Source organism: Trachemys scripta, chromosome 16 (assembly GCF_013100865.1).
Source record: "Trachemys scripta elegans isolate TJP31775 chromosome 16, CAS_Tse_1.0, whole genome shotgun sequence".
Classification (NCBI taxonomy): Eukaryota; Metazoa; Chordata; order Testudines; family Emydidae; genus Trachemys; species Trachemys scripta.
The window spans coordinates 18571883-18595557 of record NC_048313.1 but is presented as its reverse complement, the minus strand read 5'-3'; the positions used below and the strand labels follow the sequence as shown (position 1 = coordinate 18595557).

At 44.0% G+C, this 23675-nt stretch overlaps 1 protein-coding gene across 1 annotated transcript in view; it reads left to right on the top strand.

Moving 5' to 3' along the window:
- The window catches only part of LOC117889001 (keratin, type II cytoskeletal 4-like), a 28818-nt gene extending 5143 nt beyond the window's left edge, over positions 1-23675 (top strand). Inside the window, exons 7-12 of the mRNA XM_034792801.1 lie at positions 1848-2068; positions 2535-2563; positions 2670-3294; positions 20053-20113; positions 23093-23276; positions 23653-23675. Of these exons, the coding sequence (XP_034648692.1) occupies positions 1848-2068; positions 2535-2563; positions 2670-3294; positions 20053-20113; positions 23093-23276; positions 23653-23675 (1143 nt within the window). The remainder of the gene's footprint in view (positions 1-1847; positions 2069-2534; positions 2564-2669; positions 3295-20052; positions 20114-23092; positions 23277-23652) is intronic.

Below are 23675 nucleotides of genomic sequence, written 5' to 3'. Positions count from 1 at the left end.
AATACAGTATGGCTGGGAATTATGGTCTGGTTCTGAATGATGCCGTTGTGTCTGTGGCATGAACCAAGACTGATCTGAGATGGCTGCTAGGTTGGAATGAATGAGGCCAAGTGTTTTTTTAAAAAAACAACACCACAATTTGAAGTATTATAGAAGATAGGATTGCCAGCCCTCCAGGATTGTCCTGGAGAATCCAGGAATGAAAGATTAATCCCTAATTAAAGATGATGCCATTTGATGAAACCTAGGAGTACGTCCAACCAAAATTGGCAACCCTAATAGAAGATGGCTATAACAACTCTGCAAACAGGTTCCACACTGAAGCCCTTAAGATGTAATTTCACTTCTTCAACTTATTGAGTAGACTTTCTGTCTAAACAAATTCAAGGATTTTGAGAATCATCATCACCTCTCACTTGTCAAGGAAAGGAGTGGGGATGGGAAAAGGGAAATTACATGGAATAAAAGGGAAAGTGATTTTTGGGCTTTACTTTCAAGCACATTCAGGCCCCTGTCACCCCTCTGCCAGTCGCCATATAGTGTGTATCAATTACATTTACTTTGTTTTGATGGCCCCTTTACACTGCCAGAGCTGGGGCCTGAGTGTATATGAGAATCAGCTTCTCTCCCTTCTTATTCAACCAGGTTGATTCTTCTTACCACCCTTTGAAAATTTGGGAGGATAACTCTAAGGATGAGCATTAGTGAGAGCAGTAGTATTACCGCCTTTTCTTTCTCATGTCCGGTCTCCTCAAAGACGGCGCTTTCTTCCTTGTCTTCGGTTTCCCTTTCAGTTCCATCCTCTGCCACAATTTAGCACCTGCTAGATGCAGTGAGAGGAACTGCAAGGCAGGCCCTGTTGGTCTCTTGAAAAAATAAAGATGTTCGGCCAATCAGAGCCCAGCAGGTTCAGATAAAAGTTGCTACAGGGCCTGAGCAGGTCAGTTCCAGGCTGGGACCAGACGAGTGAAAAAAGGGGCTGCTCTCTGGCCAAGAGAACCTCTGGCTAATTGCCTAGTTATCTCTGGCTCTACTTACGTAGTTGGGATTGCAGAGGGAGAAGAACCTGAGGGCATTGGCGCTGAGATAGGGCTGGAGATAAAAGTACTGGTAGAAAGGCTCAGGGAAAGTGAAGGATTGCGGTAAGCAGTACATGGCTGCTGTGTATAAAGTCCCTGGGTAGGACCCCAGAGTAGTGGGCAGGCCCCGGTTCCCCTACTGGCCACAAGTAAAGTGGTATCAACCCCACAAAGGAGACAGTATTTAAAGGGGCCCAGAGCCAGGATAGAAGGCCCTACTAAGAGCAAATAGATCGTGTAATACCCACCCCAGAAGGAGGTCATTTGGACTTGGTGACTTGGCCAGAGGGCCAAGCTGCTGAAGTCCCATCAAGGGTGGCTGGCAGCCTGAAGGGGACACCAGGGGTGAGAAAAGGTCTGTGGTAGCACACCCAGCCACTAAGAGGCGCTCAAGAGGTGAGTGCCCCCATTACAGAGACCTATGGGAATACCATAGAATAGTGGATACATCACCAAACCCAGCACCTAGCCTTTGATAGTGGCCAAAACTTCACGCCTTTGAGGGAGATGCCAAATTGTGCCATACTGTTAAGCAATGTCATCTGTCCTGTAACAGGTAGAGCTTATTATGGACACTTGGAGTACCTTGAAAGAAGGCCATGAAATGAGGTATACAGCTTCCAAGATGTTAGGCTTTCCTCAGCCATGTATCCATTCTTCTGAATTTGGAACTGAATCTTGGGAAGCGAATCCAGAGGCTGATGGCTCGGAACTCTGGTAGAGACACACAAACACATCAGTAATGTCTTCTGTTTTCTCCCTTGGCAGATTGCCTGTCTGCAAACAGCCATTTGTGATGCTGAGCAGCGCGGCGATTGTGCTCTTAAAGATGCTCGAGGTAAACACATGGAACTGCAGAACGCTCTCCAGAGGGCCAAGGATGAGCTGGCATGCATGCTGCGTGATTACCAAGCACTCCTGAACGTCAAGCTGGCCCTGGATATCGAGATCACTACATACAAGAAACTGCTGGAAGGAGAAGAAAGCAGGTGGGTGCCAAATACCATAAAGCTCGACGATGGAACAATCTCTAAATGACTTTCCAATGATGAAGATGAGGATTATCTAGGAAATCCAAACAGCTACCAGGGCTCCATTGCATAAGTATTTACGAGACAGAGCCTCTGCCCTGGACATGACGCAATGCAGGGGATGAGAGAGACACCTAGGGATGGAATGGGTTGGTTGGTAGGCTGAAGTGACAGTAAAATGAAGTAAAGCTAATTACATAAGAACAGCCATACCGGGTCAGACCAAAGGTCCATGTAGCCCAGTATCCTGTCTACCGACAGTGGCCAATGCCAGGTGCCCCAGAGGGAGTGGACCAACAGGTAATGATCAAGTGATCTCTCTCCTGCCATCCATCTCCACCCTCTGACAAACAGAGGCTAGGGACACCAATCCTTACCCATATTGATGGGATGAAGTACTCATCTTTCTTTTCTTTCCCCACAGGATATGTTTGGGGACGCCTGTGAGTGTATGTAAGTAAGCCGAGGATTTACAATTGGGATATTCCAAGTTTGGGGGTTTTTTCTGCGAGAGTGCTACCTTTCTGCTCAACTTATTGCACCTGTGTTTTTCTTGCAGCTGTGGTCACCAACTCCTCTAACATAGCTGGAGACAGTGGTACCGCGGTTGGAGTTGGAAGCGGATGTGGTTACGGCTCTTTAAGTAGAGGCTACAGCTCTGGGCATGGAAGATGTGGCTCCCTAGGTGGGGGTTTCAGCTCCAAAAGTTTAGGAGTCTGCCCCAGAAGTGTAGTCAGCGTTGCAGGTAGCCAAAAATTCCCTGAAGGTGCAGACTTCTATCCACCTGGAGGGTTCAGCTCCAGAAGTGGCAGTTGCATATCCAGAAGTGTGGTCAGCTCTGTGTGTAGCCACCACCAACCGGGAGGTGTGCATTGGTGTCCACCTGGAGGAGTCGTCTCCGGAGGTGGGGGTTACGGTTCTAAAGTCGTAACCAGCTCTGTAGGCACAGGACAAGTCTCTGGAGGTGTAGCCTGCTGCCCAGATGGAGGAGGGTACATCACCAGTAGTGGATATCCTGGAAATGGAGTTTGCACTGTTGAAACCGGAGGATTCATCATCCAATATTTAGGTAGCTCTCCAGCTGGAGGACCCAGCACTGGAGCTGTAGATAACTCTGGAGCTGGGCCATGCCACACTGGAGTTCCGGGAAGTTGTGAAGTGGTGAGAGAAACTGGCATAGTTCCGTAGGGGGATGTAACTCTGGATTTGTAGGCCGCACAGCCAGGAATACCACAATCCAAAGCTTAAGCACAAAGTCACCCTTTCCAAAATGATATGAAATGAATTCTCAGCCAGCTGACCGCAACACAAATCACAAAATCCCTGACCGACTATAAGCATTCATTAGGATAAGAGAGATGTCTCAGGGAGGTTCTATTTTCAGTAGTCTCCTCATTCTGAATGTCCATTCCTTAGACGCCTTGCTAACAGGTGTTTACAGCAGTATTACTTTCTTCAGCTCAAAGTGTCTTTGTATTTCAGTGCTGCCTTGAGGCATTTTCTATGCTGCAAAACCGCCTTCCCATGGGCCAATCATTTGCCTTGCCCTCTCTCTGGGTTTTCTTGCAACTGGCAGTTTTATGAATCATGCAATTTGTACATGGAAACATACTCTTCCTACAGCACCTTCCAAAGTGATTCAGAAAGGAGAACAGTGATTTGACTTTCCCAGATGGTACTGAGAAGAGAATTTTTCTCTCTCTATAAAATGGGGAACTTAGTTTCTAGAGCTGTTAACGATGTGTTTTCCAAAAAGGAAATGTCAAATTTTAATCAGAGAAATCTCCATGTCCAAGCTCATTTTTGTTTGCAGTTAAACAACGGGTGTTTAATTTAGCTTGCTTGCCGCTAAATACGTGTCATCCTTATTTGATTGTGCACCGAACTGTGCTTTTCCTGGGCTTGATTTTCAAAAGCCTTCTGCTCTAGAACTGGGTTGAATAATTGATTTTTCAGTTTGGTGGCTGAAGCGAATAATCAGAAAAAAATCGTTTCGTTTTGAACTGAGACCGAATTTGCTTTGTTTTGTTTTTTCTCACCAAAATGAAAAACTGAAAGCATTTCACTCAGGTGGAAACTAAATGTTTTGAACATCAAATCGAAATGATGTTTTCTAGACAAAACGTTGAATCGAACTGACGTTTTCTAAACAGAATGTGGAATTGAAAAGACACTTTCCAATGGGTTAGTTTTGATTTTTTCTAACTGAATTATTTCACTCTTTTGGAAATTTTAACTTGAAGGGTGGTTTTTTTTCAGCTGAGACTATTTGCCAAATTCAACCCAAATTCATATATAGTTTTCATGTCCTAAAAAATGCATTTTTCTTCCAATTTTCTCTTTGACAGTTTTTCTCCCCCAAGGTCTACTCAGCACCTCCAAATGAAGTCGCTGGGAGCTCTTGGTGCATAGTATCTCTGAGTACAATGCCTGGTTGTATTTGTATAAAGCTGTAGTGGTGCTATCTTAGCCTTTGTTGATTGTCAAAAGTTCTCCATTTCCCACTGTGCCTTCAATAAACTACACCGACAATCCATGTTTTGTCACTTAGTTTTTAATCAGCAACATTTCATGAAATTACAAGGTAGACCAGTAATATCTCATTCCCATATTGTATATCAATGAATGGGCATTTTACATGGGATATCTTCTCAGTAGAATTCAAAATGAAGGGACGGGCTGAGGTTTCAATCTGCTTTAGATAACATGGTGTGTAAAAGAAGTCTTAAACTCACCCTAGAATAGCTTAGATTCTGTTTATGTCTTCACTCCCTGCTGTATCGGCGGGTAGCAATCGATTTATCCGGGATTGATATATCGCGTCTTGTTAAGACGCGATATATCGATCCCTGAATGCACTCACCGTCGACTCCGGAACTCCAGCAGAGCGAGTGGTGGTAGCGCAGTCGATGGGGGAGCCGCAGCCGTCAATCCCGCGCTGTCTGGACCCCAGGTAATTCGATCCAAGATACTTCGACTTCAGCTACGCTATTCACGTAGCTGAAGTTGCGTATCTTGGATCGATCCCCTCCCCCTAGTGTAGATCAGCCCCTACTGTATTTAGATTCTTATATTGCTCCCACCTCCAAGGTATCAGAGTGCCTGAGACACACTTTACCAGAATTAAATACTTATTGCTAATAGAGTTTGTGTGACAATAAATCAGCATATGCTTATTTCGGCTATATCCCCATGATTTCGGAATATCAAGTGAATGGCATTTCAGAATTTCAACCTAGGTCAAAGGAAGAAATACACAGATTAGGAGAAAATTAATTGCATGTCTCAATGGGTTAAAAACAACAACCTCAAAACAAAAAACCACCCCCCAAAACCCAGCACATTGCAAATTAAACCACAAAGACATGATGTGACTTCAGGTTCGGTCCATCAAGAACTCAGTGATTAAGGGTAAAGAGACAGAAATGGAAGGAAAAGGAAGAAAGGAAATTTGGAAGGGCACAATATGAAGCAGATTAACCACCCTCTGAAATTCATTTGGCATATGGTTTGAGCCTTAAATATGGATGAGATTTGATTTTGCTCCTTTGAATGTTCTGGAAAGGTTCCACAGAAAGAGTATGTTCAAGGAAAGCACGAGAAGAATGAAGTTCTGATCCAAGAATGGACTCTCAGTACCTCCTGGTCATTCATATTATATAAACAGTCCATATCCGAGAACACATGAATACAGTAATAAAACTGGATGAGCGTGCGCAAAGCTGGTTAACCAAGAAATCACTTCCAGAAGAATGGAATGTTGATATTGACCTTAATGGACTCTCTTCTCTTTAATTTAAACCCACTTAAAAGTCAAATCACTTTTGGAAACCCCCAAAATAGTTTGAGGTTCACAAACCTTCAGATTCCATGAAGTTGGCCAATTCCTAGTTGCATGCACCACCCATATACTATGTATTAAAAAGCCACATGGTCACTTGGTACTCCTGTACCAAAGAACTTGAACAAAAGCAAATTGTCAACGTGGTCATTGTCTTGGCTGAATGGGCTGAAGCTCCCTATGAATTCATGCTGTTGTTTACCAGATTATAGCTGTAGATTGTATAAACCAAAACTTGGTTTAAAAGGGAATAAAGTTGGAAAGTATGAGGAAACACCCTTCGCCCCACCCAGGGGATGGTATGACATGACATGACATGTCAGGATTGCCTGTGGTAGCAGGTGCTTGGACTTGATGGCCTGTAAGGTTTCTTCCAGTCCTATATTCCTATGTCCCTAACTCAATCCATAAAAAGCTAGGAAATAAATTAGAGGACCCCATACATCAGGACCCATACTATATGTTGCCCATGACCATGACAAGATTCTGTATCATCCCAAAGAACTTCCTTCTGCCGCCAACAGATGAGGAAGCACATGACACACAACGCATTATAATGCAAAACCTTAGGCCTGGTCTACGCTGCGGAGTTAGGTCCACATAAGGCACCTTACGTCGACCTAACTCTGTAAGCGTCTACACTACAATGTTACTCCCGCCAATGTAAGTCGCCCACTAGACTGACTTAACTCCACCTCTACGAGAGGTGTGATGTCGTGACTTCAACACAGTGTCAGGGTAGACACTGCATTGCCTACAGCAGAATGTTCTGGCTGGTAGACTTTGGCAGCTGACAGCCGGAGCCTGGCCACCCAGGGCTGACAGCCAGAGTCAGGCGGTGGGGCTCCAGGTAACACCTGGCAAGGTTCCGGCTGTCAGCCTCGGGCAGCAGGACTCCGGCTGTCAGTGCCCCACAGTGCCTGCGTTGACAGTTAAATTGGTGCAGGTGCACCTGGTGTGGCTGCACGCTGCCCACAGGAGCTAGTGTAGACGTGCAAAACCAATTTAATTACTGTGGTGGCTGTACGTCGACATAACTTGCAGCCTCGATGTTAGCGTATATTCAGGGTTGCACCAGTTAAGTGTGTGCTGTGGTACATGTTTAATACTATCAAAGTCTAATATAGTGCTCAAAGCACTCCCTGATCTTTAATGTGTTTCTCCTTACAACCCCCATGTGAGGTAGACGAGTGCTATTATCGCCATTGTACAGATGGGGAAACTGAGGTACAGAGCTCACGCAGGAAGTCAGTGGCAGAGTAGGGATTTGAGCCTTGGTCGCCGAAGTCCTATGCTACTTCCCTAACCACAGAGCTATCCTTTACATGGGAAGTAATCCCTGCCTTAAGTGAATAAATGAATCCGACCTGAATACAAAGTCACTACTGTATATTCTTAAATATATGTTGAGTGGTTAGAACGCACCTAAGCAGTCAGGAGACCCAGGTTAAATTCCCTACTCTTCCACTGACTTCTTGTGTAACCTTGGGCAATTCAGTTAAGCACCGAAATACCTTTTAAATCCCCCCTTTAGTGTCTCTGTCCCTCAACTCCCCATCTGTAAAAAGGGAACAATACACTTCCCTATCTTGCAGATGTTTTGTGAGCATAAACACATTCAAGATTGAGGTGCTGAGATACTTACATGGCCCTGATTACTATAGTATCTTAGATAGCGAGATAAATTAGGCCATATTACTCTCCAAAGGCAACTGAAATGTGGTTTGCTATTGCCACATATCCCCTCTGGGCCATCATGACACTGCGAGTGTGCAGGGCCTCAGTTTCCCCTCTCGTTAATCTGTCCCACCTCCCAGACATGGAAGGACAGACACCACATCTCGAGTCCTGTGGGATGCTTTTCCTCAGGCAGCCACTGGCAAAACACAGCAATCTTGAATAGGCCTTTACCACCTCAAAGTTCTCCTTTCACTCAGGGCTTGTGCTATAATTGATCCGCTAGGACGCACTTTCTTCCCATATCTTTTGGAAGAGGCCTATCAAAATGTTTACTGTGTTCTTCAAGTGTGACTTAAGACCACCATTGGAGCTGGTGCCTTTCCACGCTTTAACTGATCGACTGCCCTGTCTGCTTCTACTTTAGTGATAGTTCCTAGATCAAAGCTCAGATCTTCTCCTTCCTATGTGACTTGGGGGCGGATAGCCACTGGCTTGCCATTGGGTAGTTGACTAAAGTGCTGCCTCCATATATGAAATTGTTCTGATTGGGATGCTGCACCCCATATTCTTCCTAAACATATTGTTATGATATGACATAACTAAGATAGATAGGTCATGTGTGGTATCATTGGAAAGGTTATGTAGTGATCCAATTTGTATGCATGTATCATTTCTGTATCTGAAGTCAGGAATATGGACTATGTAACAATTACAGCTGTGTGCGTACTTGGGTAATGCCCACCAGACAGTATGCAATCAGCCTGGATGGCCCATTAAGCAAGACAATGGGTCTTTGAAGATGCTGATCTCCCGTCTTCCTGGAGTTCCTTCCAGTGGACGTTACAAATAAGCCTTGTCTCATGGTTTGTTTTAACACCGCAAAGTCATGTGATGATGTCGCCTAGTACGAAATACCACCTTGGACACTGCTGGCACTTTTCCACTGAAGAAGGGTGGGGATCAAACAGGGAAACAAAAGATTCCCGCCATATATAAATTCTATTTAAAGCTGGAGAGTGAGTTAATCCAGGTCACTGATTCTTCACTGAATTCCCACCCAGGATGACTGCTGGAAACACCTAAGACTGATCTGGGGAGAAAGGACTGGGACCCAGGCTGAGACAGGGGTCAAGCCCGTCAAGAGAAACACCTGAACTCTAAGCTGCAGAAACTCTGCAACCTGCCTAAAACAACATTTAGGCTGAGAAATTACTATTTGTAATCAGTTTCTTCAGTGAATTAAGTTTAGGTTGCGTGTTTGTTTACTTTGCTCAGTAATCTGCTTTGTTCTGTCTGCTATCCCTTATAATCACTTAAAATTCATCCTTTGTAGTTAATAAACTCAAGTAGTTTCTAAAACCCAGTTTGTGCAATTCATTACTCGGGGGGCAAAGAACGGTGCATATCTTCCTCCACATTGAGGGAGGAGGTGATTTTCATGAGCTTACACTATATCGATCTCTATACAGTGCAAGACAATATAATTTTGGGTTTACACACCAGAGGGTGTGTGTACGGGAGTGCTGGGCAATCTCCTTGCTGAGTCCTCCCACAGAGAGCTGATCGCAGACTCTGTGTGATTCTACAGCTGGGTGTGTCCCTACCTGTGTGTGTGCGGAAAGAGGGCTTGAGAGCCTGTCACAGCAGCACCGAGTGAGGGGAACCCAGTCTGGTGGGACAGGCGGGATCAGTGGCACCCCAGCACATCTGGTGGCACCCCAAAAGGGGGGGGGGGTCCAACCCGTCACACTGATGTCTTAATTGTCCTCATCATCTTGTTGGTGTTTGTTTTGCTTCCTGACAACAGTCTAGTGAAGTTGTACAGTGATAAGTCTCTTCCAAACGATATGGGAAGATGAAAAAATACCAGATGAGAGGGAAAATGGTCATATAATGAAGCTACCAAAGAATGAGACCTCAGTCAATGCAAAAACTGAAGGGGTATTCAACTGCTGTTGATCCCAAGGAAAGTGCTTCCGTTATCCTAGGCAGAATAAAGAAAGCAGTAGATTCAAGGCTTTGACAAGAACGGGCATGGATCAGACAGCAGAAATCATACATGGATCAAATAATAACCTTACATATCATCACAGATCTGTCTATTGAATGACAGTCACTGCTGTACATGAATTTCATAGATTTCCAAGAAGCCATTGACACAGTGGATAGAAGCTATACCACCATGGAATCCCACAGAAATATGTGAACATCATTCAGAGCTTCTATGAAAATATGGCCTGCCACGTAATATGTAACAGCAAACTGACTAACCCATTCAAGATTACTATAAGCATCAGACAAAGATGTTTTATGTCATCCATGATCTTTCTACTGGTAGTGGATTGGGCAAAGAAAAAGACCACAGACCAGCCAAAGGGTATACAGTGAGCTCTCACACTTTTCAGATGACACCAACCTGCTGTTCCAGGCCCACAGAGACATGTGAGCCAAAACAAATGATCTCCAGACCTATGCACAGCTAGTAGTGTTGAAAATCAACACTGAGAAAACTAGAACCATGAGAATTCACACACATGAAGAAACACCAATAACACTTTCTGGAACTGATATAGAAGAGGTCCGACATTTCACATACCTTGGCAGCATCGTAAGCAAAACAGGTGGAACAGATGAAGACATTAAAACCAGAATAGCAAAAGCCAGACAGGCCTTCATAACCCTAAAGCTGGTCTGGAGAAATAGAAACCTTGACTTGCCCTCCAAACTAAACGTTGAGTATTTAACGCCATTGTAAAGTCTGTCTAACTATATGGTGCTGAAATTTGGAGTCTTATCAAGACTTATTTAAACTCCAGCTAAGTCTTAAACAGCGGCCTCGGACAAATCCTCAACATCAAATAGCCAGAAAAGAATCACAACTGAAGAGCTTTGGAAGAGGACAAAATGAAACGGATAGGACAGGAAATTACAAAATGAAACTGGAGATGGCTAGGACACACATGGGAGGAAAGACCGGAACAACACAACAAAAGAGGCATTAGATTGGACTCACCAGGGCAAGAAGCGACAAGGTAGATCAAGGACAACGTGGAAACAAACCTCAGAAGCAGAACGCAGAGCCATCAAAATGCCATGGAAAGAAGCTAAGACTGCAGCCAGAGACTATCAGAGATGGAAGGCCCTATGTTTTTTGTATGGAATAAAGAAGCTGCTTCTCTTACTCCATCCCTCAGATTCTTCTCCCAGCTCCCAATTAAATCAAGCCACTTCCTTTCATGTTTCATTTGCAGACCCAGGGGCTCCTGCAGGAGCTCAAAGTCTTCCTGCAGTCTCCTCCCTCAGCCCATCATGGGCTCCTGCCTGAGCCCCTCTGGGCTTGACAACCTCCCCTCTACTCCCAGAGAGGCCCTGAAGAAATATTTCCCATCTCCTCTTCCCCTGCAGCTTCCTCTTTCCTTTTAGTAATATCAGGTGCCGCTCATCAGGACCTTCTGGGAAGCAGCTACTATGTCACAGAGGAACTGGGCCCATTTCTCTTAAAGGGGTCAGTCACCCTGTGACACACATCCCAGCTTCTGGGCAAGTTTCGTGGGGTTCCTTCTTCATCCATTACCAGGGTTCTGCAAGAAGTCCTTGCTGATACCACAGCGGTATCCAGCAGGTTGCTGATGGGAGTGTCAGACCCAGCCCTACTCTTGAAGAATGGAAGTCAGGGAAGGATAATGGTAGAGGAAAATCAGTTAATAACGGGAGCACCTAGGAATTTTGAAATGGTATGGTCAAAATTGTGGGCAGCATAGCATGTTTCATATTACCACAGACTAAGTCATTTGAAATCAATGGTGCAAATTATGTAGCTAGGTTAATTCACCTATGTACACAAGTTATACCAATTTGTGTCTCTAACTTAGGAAACGGACCTATGAAACTAATTAAATATACATTCACATAAATTGTGCATGTACATTACAATCCCCCTCTCCCTACACACACACACACACACTACTTGCATAGTCTCATGTTCTAATTCAATATGCAGCCCAAGAATTATTCTCCAAAGAAATTTCAGAATGTCATTATTGGTTTCTGGACAGTTTGTTCAGAAGGCCAGCACTAAGATTATACACCACATAAATCCCACTGAAGCCTTATTTTTAACTAACATGAAAGCAAAGCCCCAGTAGAGCTTTAAGCAGATCTCAAGGGTTGAGTCAGATGATTTCCACTGACTGTTCAAGTCATGAAGTATGCAGTGTTGCTGTAACTGTGTCAGTCCCAGTACATTAGAGAGACAGGCTGGGTGAGGTAATATCTTTTATTGGACCAACTTCTGTGCTTGTCTCTCTCACCAAGAGAAATTGGTCCAATAAAAAGCAATGCACTCACCCAACTTGTCTTCCCAAGTCATGAAGCTGAAATTCCAGAAATCTCTTGGACAGCTGACAGCATGTAGAACTGTAAATATTCCTACATATTAACATGATTGCAACCTGAAGCCGAAACTCAGGACCGGCACCTTCCAGTTTGGATAGGAGTTAGGAGTGTCATAAAGTGAAGAAGGCATTATTACGTAAGCCAGGGGTTTTCAACCTTTTTTTCATCTGCGGAATCCTAAAAAAATTTCAAATGGAGGTGCAGACCCAGAGTCTGTGGATCCCAGGTTGAAAACCACTGCTCTATGAAAATGACAAACCTTTTGTGGACCCCTTAGACAAAGTCTGCAGATCTGTAGGGGCCCACAGACTACAGGTTGAAAACCACCGACACTGACCACTGACACAAGCCAATGAAGCAGAGATGCCCACCAAATTAAAATGGGATAATGGTATCCTAAACTGTCCTCCTCTTAGGGCTTCTGTACGTGGCCTGGTAATGTTCACTAAAAGGGTGTGAATTCTAAAGCACACGGTGCTTGGCGCACTAACTGGCCTATGTAGACCCTACTGGCGGGCAATAAAAGTTCCCTCGTACAACAAGGCTAGGTCTACACTAGGGGGGGGTCGACCTAAGATACGCCAACTTCAGCTACGTTATTCGCGTAGCTGAAGTTGCGTATCTTAGGTTGATTTACCTATCCGTGAGGATGGCGGTGAGTCGACCACTGCCGCTCCCCTGTCAACTCCGCCTCTCGCCGCGGTGGAGTTCCGGAGTCGACGGCAGAGCGATCGGGGATTGATTTTATCGCATCTACACTAGACACGATAAATAGATCCCCGATAGATCGATCACTACTCGCTGATCCGGCAGGTAGTGTAGACGTACCCTAAGTTAATATAGTGCACTAGAGAACATTTAGTGCATGCCAGCAGGGTGTACACTGGCCAGTTAGTGCACAGCATGTTGGTGTGCTTTAGAATTCACACCCCTTTAGTGTGCACTGCAGGGCCATGTAGATGAGCCAGTAGATGATGGGATGAAACAGTGTTTGTTAACAGGAAAAAGACAGAAGATGCTTCTGTTTCAAAACAAGGGTGGGACCATTTTTAACTACTGGCCTCAATCTGGTTTCAAAGTCAACACCCAAAGGAATTGGCAATGATTACAGCAAACCAAGCAGAAAAAAAAATCCCTGCACTTTCCCCCTATTATTACTGATGAGTGAATTGGCTCTTAAAGATGTGATAACAAATGCAAAGAAACTTTATGAAGCGTACTTGAAACCATTAATTAACCTTGTATCAGAAGATCTAAGACATAGGAAAACATCTCATTAGCTGAATGGAACACACAAATTACAACGGGGTGGGATGGGAGCCAGTTTTTTTTTTTTTTTTTTTTTTGTCCAGCAAAAATTTTTGAGATGTCAAAAACATTTCCTGTCCCCAATTCAGATGAAAAGTCAAAATCTCAAAAAAGGTTGAGAACTGACAATCCTAAAAATGTATTGGTTGAGGTCAGTCAAAACCAGTTTGTTTTGATCATTTCAAAAGGCCTCGTTTTGATCTCAACCATTTTTAATGTATGTATTAATTTTTTTACTATAATTCGCTTTCAAATGAAAAGTTGTTTAAACTGGAAAAACCGGCACGTAGCATTTGGAAAATGTCAGAACGAAACATTTAATTTAGTCACTTTTTTCAAAAAAAGTGCTATGATAATACCAGGAGCGGCGCCAGGGTTTTTGCCGCCCTAGGTGGCAGCGCTCCTCCTCTGAGCATTCGGCGGCAGGGGTCCTTCCACTCCGCGTCTTCGGGGCACTTCGGCGACAGGTCCCGGAGTGAGTGAAGGACCCGCCGCCGAATTTCCGCCAAGGGCGGCAAAATGCCGCCACCCCAAATCCTGCAACCCTAGGCGACCGCCTAGGGTCGCCTAGTGGAAGCGCCGACCCTGGATAATTCAATAAATAATAATGAAGTACGGTGCATAGACCACACACCTAGAGTCTAAGTCTAAGCCAAAATCCACTGACGTCAATGAGCAGAATCTATTGACTTCAATGGGCATTGGAGTCAGCTCCTATTGAGAAAGTTGCAATGGCTAATTTTTGTTGGGGCTTCATACCCCACAGTATCCACCTATTCATGGGCTCAGATATGCAGTTTGGTACCATCAAACCCACACTCAAACTCCATCTGCTTTGCTAAGCAGCCAGGAGGATTATTCAGAATTAGTGTGTGATGTACACTGTGCTGTACAGGAGATGTGAAGATATGGGGAGCTCATGTCATGGGACGGACAAATCACCCCCAATGTATTACCCTGCTTGCTTCTGGAATGGTCATTTTTCCTTATCATGTTATCCTGTCTTCTGTGCAATGTGCCAGAAATAAGGCCAGTATATTAGTATCGCAAAGAAGGGCCATTTCTCAAACTACATATTTAAAGTGTAATTCTTCAGAATGGGCCCTTGCAGTATACAACTGAAGAGATGGTAAAAAACACAGTACTCTGTTCATGAACACACTCGGGGATAAATATTCTAAACCATAATCAACATGAGCAGAATACATTAAAAGTAAAGTATCTTCTTGCAAACTAAGCATTTTTTATTTGCTTATCATTTCCGAAGTGTATGATATTTACTATTGTGTTTTTCGTGTTGAAAGGCATTAATTGCTAACAGGCAAACCCAGCACTTGAAAATTCTGAATTATTTCTCTGATCCAACCAAGCCCAACTTCTCAAACACATATAAGGGTTTGATTCAAGGTGTCACATCAGGGGGGTACTTTCTCAAACTGCTCTTTTCCTGCCTGACTTTGAATAAGCCACAATGACCGGACATACATCCATTAAAATCTATCACTGGATAAAGGGTCTTCACTTCTGATTCTGCTATTTATGGTCTAGGCAGATGTAGAACCTATGCAGCCTCTGAATATCAGTCTTTTGGGAGAAGAGGTGGAACTGGTGGCTATGGCAGCAGAAGTCTCTATAATACAGGTGGAACGGGGAGAATTTCCTATGATTAGGGCATCTGGAGGCTTTAGTGTTGGACATTATGGGCACTGTGGCTATGGTAGTTCACCACAAACTATGGCGGTTTGTGGCAGGATATGTCTTTCTGGCTTTAGAAGACATGGCACTTTTGATGGTCTTGGTAACCTTGGTGGTTACGGAATGTTTCAAGCTTATGACAAGTTTGGAGCTCTTAGTATACCATAAGGTCCTCTTGGAAGCTCTACTGATTGCAGAAGTAATGATATCTGATGGGTGAGCACTGAGGAGAGCCTCCTGCATCCCATCTGTGTGTGTGAGCTGACCAGAGGACCATCAAGTACTAGCAAAGGAGAGGGAACAAATGAAGAACCTCAGCAACCAATTTGCCCAAGGTGAGAGCAAAACTTTATCTATATTCTATATGGCCTGTACCAGATTTGGATCCAGGTCTGAATTTCCCCAAGTTTGTGTGTGGTTCGATCCATGGTTTCAGATCCATGCTCTTTCTAATGAAAAGTGAGCAAAATTGAAATCCCTGTTTTGTGAAAAAGCATCTGCTAGTAATTAATACGTTTTTCAACTCTTCTTTGAGATAGACCTTAAACACCCAACAGACCCCCATGAAATCAATGGAAAGGCTCCCATTAACTTCAGTGGAGTTGGAGAACACCCACAGACCGTGCCACTGCAGAACTTAACCCAGGGGTCGGCAACCTTTCAGAAGTGGTGTGCCGAGTCTTCATTTATTCACTCTGATTTAAGGTTTCGCATGCCAGTCATACATTTTAACATTTTTAGAAGGTCTCTTTCTATAAGTCTATAATATAGAACTAAACTATTGTTGTATGTAAAGCAAATAAGGTTTTTAAAATGTTTAAGAAGCTTCATTTAAAATTAAATTAAAATGCAGAGCCCCCCGGACCAGTGGCCAGGACCCGGGCAGTGTGAGTGCCACTGAAAATCAGCTCACATGCCGCTTTTGGCATGCGTGCCATAGGTTGCCTACCCCTGACTTAACCCTTTGGAAATAAATAACAATAATGTGTATGGATTACACTCCCTTGCAGTCATCCTTAAAACATCTTTAAAGCGCCAAGGACTGTATTGCAAATTTACTAGTATTGTGAATGCAGCTGATGAAAATTTTTCCGGTAGAACAGTTTTCTGTTGGAAGATGCTGATTTGACATGATGAAATGTTTCACGGGAATGTGGCAATTTAATTGAAATTTTCAGCAGGAAATTAGCAAAATGTTTCATTTTGATAGTCAAAACAAAACGGTTTGTCCTTCTCGTTTTCACTATCATATTATATATAATGCAATCTATCAAGTTGAAACAGCGTGTTTCACCCCTATCAAAAGAAACATTTCCATAAGGTCTAAATGAAATATTTCGTTCATGAAAAATTCCGAGGTTTTGAATTTTTGTCTCGAATTGGGATGAAATCCCATTTTGAAATCTTGGAATTTCCTCTGGGATGGAAATATGGTTTTTTGGAAAGCTATAATCAAGAATATTTATTTTAATGGAACGGAAAACAATGGCAATGTATTGTTTGTCTAAAATTGTCTAGAAGCACAATTATGTTTTCTTAAAGAGATACGAAGTGTGGACCTGATCTTTCTTTCCAGTATAAATGAAGGACCTGATTCTTATTTACATTAAGGTCCCTTTAAACTGCTCTTTATGCCAATTTTAATGTCAGGAATAGGTCCGGTCATAGCATAAGAACCTGAAAAGAATTCACTGTTTTGTGGTTTAACAAAGTATATTTAACTTTGTTATATATTTATCATTATGTTGGGGGTAGGGAAACTATTAGCATATCATTTCCATTGTTTGGCTTCCTTTGTATTTCAAACTGACAAGCTATTTATTTGAGAGGAACAAGGTTTGTGAGGAATATCTTTTACTGGCCCAGCTTCCCTTAGTGAAAGAGAGACGCTTTCAAGCTCCACAGAGCTCTTCTTCAGGTCTGGAAAGGTAATCAGAGTGGCCGTCAAATATAAGGTGGAACAGATTGTTAAGCATCAGGAATTCATACACGTTGCAAGACAACGTGGTCGTGGGACAAAGGAGAGTTAGGGTACGTCTATACTTACCCGGTGGTTTGGTGGCAAGCAATCGATCTTCTGGGATCGATTTATCGCGTCTTGTCTAGACGCGATAAATCGATCCCGGAAGTGCTCGCCGTCGACGCTGGTAATCCTGTTCCGTGAGAGGAGTAGGCGGAGTTGACGGGGGAGCCTGCCTGCCGCGTGTGGACCCGTGGTAAGTACCTTTAGGTTTGAACTAAGATACTTTGACTTCAGCTACGTTATTTAAGTAGCTGAAGTTGCGTATCTTAGTTCGAACTGGGGGCTTAGTGTGGACCAGCCCTTAGTGGGTTATAGATTGTTGCAATGAGACGTAAGTCCAATGTCTCTCTTGATTCCATGTCTAGCAGCGTTATGAAATTAAGCTCTCAGGCTCCTCTTTTGAAGGTGTTGCCTGTGACCGCAGAAGAGTTAACTGCCCACTTGGTTTTGAATGATTTCTTGCAACATATGTTCACTTCTTACGCTTAACAGTGTGTTCCACCTTGTATTTAGTGGTAACACTCTGAGTACCTTTCTCAGACCTGAAGAAGAGCTCTCTGGAGCTAGAATCCTTGTCTCTTTCATAGGCGGCGATCTGTGGGTGCTCCGGGGCTGGAGCACCCACGGGGAAAAATTGGTGGGTGCTCTGCACCCACTGGCAGCTCCCCACCCCAACCCCCCACCCCAGCTCACCTCCGCTCTGCCTCCTCCCCTGAGCATGCCGCCGTATCCTGCTTCTTCCCCTTCCCTCCCAGCGCTTGCGCCGCGAAACAGCTGTTTCGCACAGCAAGCCTGGGAGGAAGGGGAGAGGAGGGGGAACGTGGCGCGCTTGGGGGAGGAGGCGGGGCCAGGGCGGGGATTTGGGGAGGAGTCCAATGGGGCAGGGAGAGGTGGAGTTAGGGCAGGGACTTTGGGGCAGGGGTGGAGTCAGGGCTGGGCCGGGGGCGTGAGCACCCACCGGCGCGGAAAAAAGTTGGCGCCTGTGGTCTCTTTCACCAGCTAGTTGGTCCAATAAACAATATTACCTCAGCCACCTTGTCCCTCTCAGATCCTGGGACCAACATGGCTACAACCACCCTGCAAACATGCTATTTATTTGTCCTCTGGAATAACAAGTATCCGCCCCCCACCCCAATTCCTGAATTAAAGAGGCCAGCTTAGCTGTCTTTCTGTTTTGTTGCTTTCAGTTCTTTCATGGATACACCATTTTTATTATTTAGTAATATTATTATTGTAATACCTAGAAACCCCCAAGAAATAAAAACAATCCCACTGTGCTTGGTGCTGTACAGGGGAATAACAAAGAAGTCAGTAATTCCCCCAAAGACCGTATCATCTAAGGGCCAGATTTTTAGAGGTATTTAGGCTCTTAAAGAAGCAGATTTTCAAAAGCAGCAGATCCTTTCAATTGGAGTTAGGTACATAAATACCTTTAAAAATCCGCCCCAGGTGTCAGACTGGATGCTACGGCATGAAATGAACTGGTTTTAGCAGAAAAACACCATCCCCAGTTCCCTTCTGCTTAACCAATGCCAGACAATAGCTATTTGTAGGCATGAAGGCAAAGGCAGGTTTTCAAGACGGATTTAAAGGAGGATGAGGGGGCAGCTTTACAATTTGGGCAGAGAGCTTTTCCCGTGCTTAGGGAGCAGCCTGGGAAAAAGGGTGGAGGTGCTCAAGAAAGGTACAGGACAGGTAGGTGATGAACTCTGCCATTATAATTACTCCTGGATTTTGGTGCTCACGTCCGACTGCTGGAGCCGTAGAACAAGTTGCTGATGACCAAGTGGAACATCTTGCAAGGGCACGTTAGTCTGGAAAAATCTCGAGCCGCGCTGTGAGAATGACCTCTGCGGGCTGAGGAAGCCGTTTGACCGTTTGTTTAAGCAACAGAGAATGACTGGTAAGTAAAGAGCATGCCACAAAGCAGCTTGTGGATCAGCTCAGGTGGAAGTAAGAGATTATCCATCAGTTATTTTCTTCTCTCTCTCTGCCTGTGACTATAGTCCTTCCTGTCTTATCCACGTTTCTTGCATCCAAGGAATTCCACAGCCATTGCTGAACTGTCTCTGGCTGGCATTGTTAATACGATTGACCTGCGGTACAGCATCATCTTCCAGCACTAATTATACTGACCTTTCCATGAAGCAGTTTATTTTTGCTCAGTTGGTCATAGTCACTAGCAGCTCAATTCTTCAGTCTTATTTGAAAACTCCCTGTGTTTGTTACCCCTGTAGTTCATTACCGCACTCCTAATTCTTTGTGTTCTCTCTGCAGTGATCTCGGCCTTCTTTTGCAGGTTGAAATTACATGAGAGGTTAAGGGAGCTAAGCCACTTCTTCCATGCTCCTTGTGGGTTTAGCAGAATCAGCCTTCTTTTCTCTTCACTCAAGCTTGGAGCCAGATGTGTCTCTCCATCAACTTCAATTCTCCTGCAAAATTCCTAATGATGTTATCAACCCTCTGTCCACATGGGCCACTTTTCCCAAGTGGATTTGTTAGTCTTTAAGGTGCCACAAGTACTCCTCGTTCTTTTTCTTCAAATAAAATATGGCAAAAGGTAATATTAAAGATCTCAGGATTGATTCGCTACTGCAGGGGTTCTCAAACTGGGCATCGGGACTCCTCAGGGGGTCATGCGGTTATTAGATGGGGGGTCGCAAGCTGTCAGCCTCCACCCCAAACCCCGCTTTGCCTCCAGCATTTATAATGGTGTTATACATTAAAAACACTTTTTATATATATTTAAGGGGGGTCACACTCAGAGGCTTGCTATGTGAATGGGGTCACTGGTACAGAAGTTTGAGAACCACTGACCTATTGCATTACTACTGTCTAGTGCCATTTTAACATAGTCAGTTTCAATAGAATCACACCAATGGGGAAATGGAGTAGAGGAATCAGGCCTGAATAGTAGGTTGGAAGGGAAATGTATTGTCCATGTTTCCCATAGTGGTTGTTGAGTCTGATAAGATCACCGTCTCTTCTCTTTCCCACCAGAGACAAGGAGGAACTCAACAGGTCCGTGGCTACAGAGAATGAGTTTGTGGTGCTGGAGAAGGTGAGACATTCAGGTGGCTAAAGATATGAATCTGTAGATAAATACATTTCATGTGGGCATTGCAGGAGCAGTAGGTTTCGGGAGAGATTTGAATGAGAAGAGGATGATGGCTTGGTGAACAGGACTAGATTGGGCTCAGACTCAGATAATGGGAGCCACTAAGTACCTAAGACAGTCAGACCCTGGCTCCCTTAATGTGATTTATTTTATCACTGGTAATAGATTGCTAGATAGATTGCACCTGTTGGGGTACCATTAACACCAACTAAATATCAAGGCCCTAAAACACAAGCACCTCCCAATTGTAGTGGGGGGGGGGGGGATAGCTCAGTGGTTTGAGCATTGGCCTGCTAGACCCAGGGTTGTGAGTTCAATCTTTGAGGGGGCCATTTTGGGAACAGGGGTAAAAATCTGTCTGGGGATTGGTCCTGCTTTGAGCAGGGGGTTGGACTAGATGACCTCCTGAGGTCCCTTCCAACCATAACAGTCTATGATTACTAACAAAGTATTCACACATTGGGATTTTAAGTGACAAAAGTCCCCTGAAGACCCATGTTTGCAGAAGATAAAGAAATGTTGGCAATAAAAGAGTCATAGAATGTTCTCCAACTGTTCTCCCAAATAGACTAAGGGGTACGGTCGGATAACATACATATGCTGACATATAATATTGAAATATAAAGATGATGAATTGCTAAACGGTACATTTAAGAGCTTTGTTAGTTATACTTTAATCATGTATAATTACTAATAGTGAATGAGTGTTAATAAGGCTAAGGCCTTGCTGGCCTGCTTGTGGTTTTGCCAGTGCTCCTCTCATGTAGATTTGCTTCAAAAGATGTTATTGCTGACAGGACAAAGGTAACATCTTGTGCTGGAAGTTTGGAGATAAAAAAATACACAAGCCTGTAATGACAAGAAGCCCTTTTGACTGGGAAAACCCAGGGGCAGGATGACCTGAAACAGACTGACAGAGAAATTGTCTAAACAGCAAAAATTGGGCACATCAACGCTTCTGCATGCATATTGCATGGGTTGCATAAGAAATGCGCCCAACGTGCCTAACGAAGCTAATCAGAGAGAGGCTAAGAAATATGTAATGAGGCAATACATAAGAAGACCCTGGTGGACAAGGCCCAGATCGGAGAAACACCATACCAGAAAGTGAAGGAATACAACTGAAGGACCAAACCCAGGGACCAGAGGAGGCAGTGGGCATCCTGGAGTGCAGGAGAACATCCTGGTGCTCTGGTATGAGATGACTTGGGCCCTGCATCTATTCTGTCTTATCTGTTTATTGTCTGGCATAAATATGCATCCAGTCACTATAATGGACAATAATTCTGTTTGAAATTGTATAAATGAAGGCAAAACCTGATTAAAACTAAAGCGGGGCAGGTTTGTGACTCAGTTTCCCACCTCACGATCTCAACACACCTCTTCCTCCCCATTAGCTTTGGAGCTGTTTGGTTTCATTCGGGAAGAAACTGCAGCATCTCTAGGACGTCTCTTAATTGGAGACCTCAAGCTTCAAAAGTCTGGTTCAAACGACTGCTAGCTTGGCCCCGGCTTCCATTTTGCTCCATGTTTGAATGGGAATCATTTTAGAACAGTGGTTTTCAATCTCTGGTCCACGGACCTCAGTTCGCAGACTAAGTCTAAGATTTCCAAAGGGGTCCATAGTTCCATTCCAAAATTTGTAGGGGTCCCCGAATGAAAAAAGGTTGAAAATCACTGGTTTAGAATGCCCGGGACCTCTTTTCATGCACATGTATTACCACGTTAGAGCTGGAAGTGAAGGTGGATTTGTTGAGACCGGAGCTGGAATTGCTGAGATGGGTGTTTGAAGAGGTAAGGACTCCTCCCATTCTATCCAGATGGAAATTCAGCATCTGCTTTTCCTGAAATCTCCTTCATTTTGGGAACAATCCAGATTGCATTCAACAGAATGGATTTCAGAGCGGGAATTTCTATTTTTATTAATCCACTCCTACATATGGAACTGTCAATCCCATATAAAGTTATACTGGGAATCTTCAACATTGAGCAGGAATCCACATGGTGACAAACCAGCAGAAGTGGGAATAGTAGGCCCCATCCACTAGGCATGGGCCACTTTTCACCCTACGTCTGGATTAAAGGGGAGAGGACTCTATATTTCTCACAGGCAAAGCCCTTTACATTGGACTTTAGTTGCAGGATCAGAACTTGCTCAATAAAATTAGCAGCATGTTTTCCCAGGAATATGAATGAGGGGGTCTGGAGAAGGAGCTCTAACACTATCACTTGACTGAAACTTGATGCAACTTCAATTTTATATTTCTGCATATAGTGATAAACTGTGCAATGCGCCAGGCAAATCATGTGAAATCTGCAAGCAATCTCCTTAACCGCTAGCTGACTTATAATATACCTAGAAGAATATATAATGACTATAATATACACTAGAGAGGGTGGGATCTGAGTTACTACAGAGAATTCTTTCCTGGGTGTCTGGCTGGTGAGTCTTGCCCACATGCTCAGGGTTTAGCTGATCGCCATATTTGGGATCGTGAAGGAATTTTCCTCCAGGGCTGATTGGCAGAGGCCATGGGGGTTTTTCGCCTTCCTCTGCAGCGTGGGGCACGGGTCACTTGCTGGAGGATTCTCTGCACCTTGAAGTCTTTAAACCACAAGTTGAGGACTTCAATAGCTCAGACATAGGGCAGGGTTTGTTACAGGAGTGGGTGGATGAGATTATGTGGCCTGCGTTGTGCAGGAGATCAGACTAAAAGATCATAACGGTCCCTTCGGACCTTAAAGTCAACGAGTCTAAAAACAACTGCGCTTCAGGAATATTATGCCCCCACTGTGTATCAATCCTCCTCAATCTGGAATTGAAACGGTAACGTGAATCCATAGTCTTAAATGCTCAGTAATTACATAAAGGGAAAGTAATACATTCCCTTTTTCTTTGACAGGTTGCCTGTTTGCAAACAGCCATTTGTGATGCTGAGCAGAATGGAGATTGTGCCCTTACAAAACGCCCTACAGAAGTCCAAGGATGGGCTGGCATGCATGCTACGGGATTACCACGAGCTGCTGAGTGTCAGGTTGGTCCTGGATATTGAGATTGCTACATACAAGACATGGCGGGAAGGAGAAGAAAAGAGGCAGGAGCATAGTACCTGTAGATACTGTGTATAGTACTCAACATTTCAATGATCCCACTTTGTATTCAATGAGAATACAATTACTGTAATCATCAGAAGATATAGAACAAGTAATATTGCCATCTACCAATACAGGAAGCTGTGTTGCTCCAAGATTATGTAGGCTCGGATTTTCAAAGGAACCGAAGGGATTTTCATGCTCAACTCCGACTGAATTTCAAATGGAAGTTGGGTGCCTAATTCACTTGGACACCTTTGAACGTCCCAGCTGTAGAATATGTCTCATACTTAGATGAATTTCTAAAGAAATTAGGTCTTATCTAATGCAGCTCATTAGTAACACAGCCGGTTTATGGGATAATTTGTTTCTTTGTTTTCCCCCAACAGGATATGTTCAAGGAACACCGTGA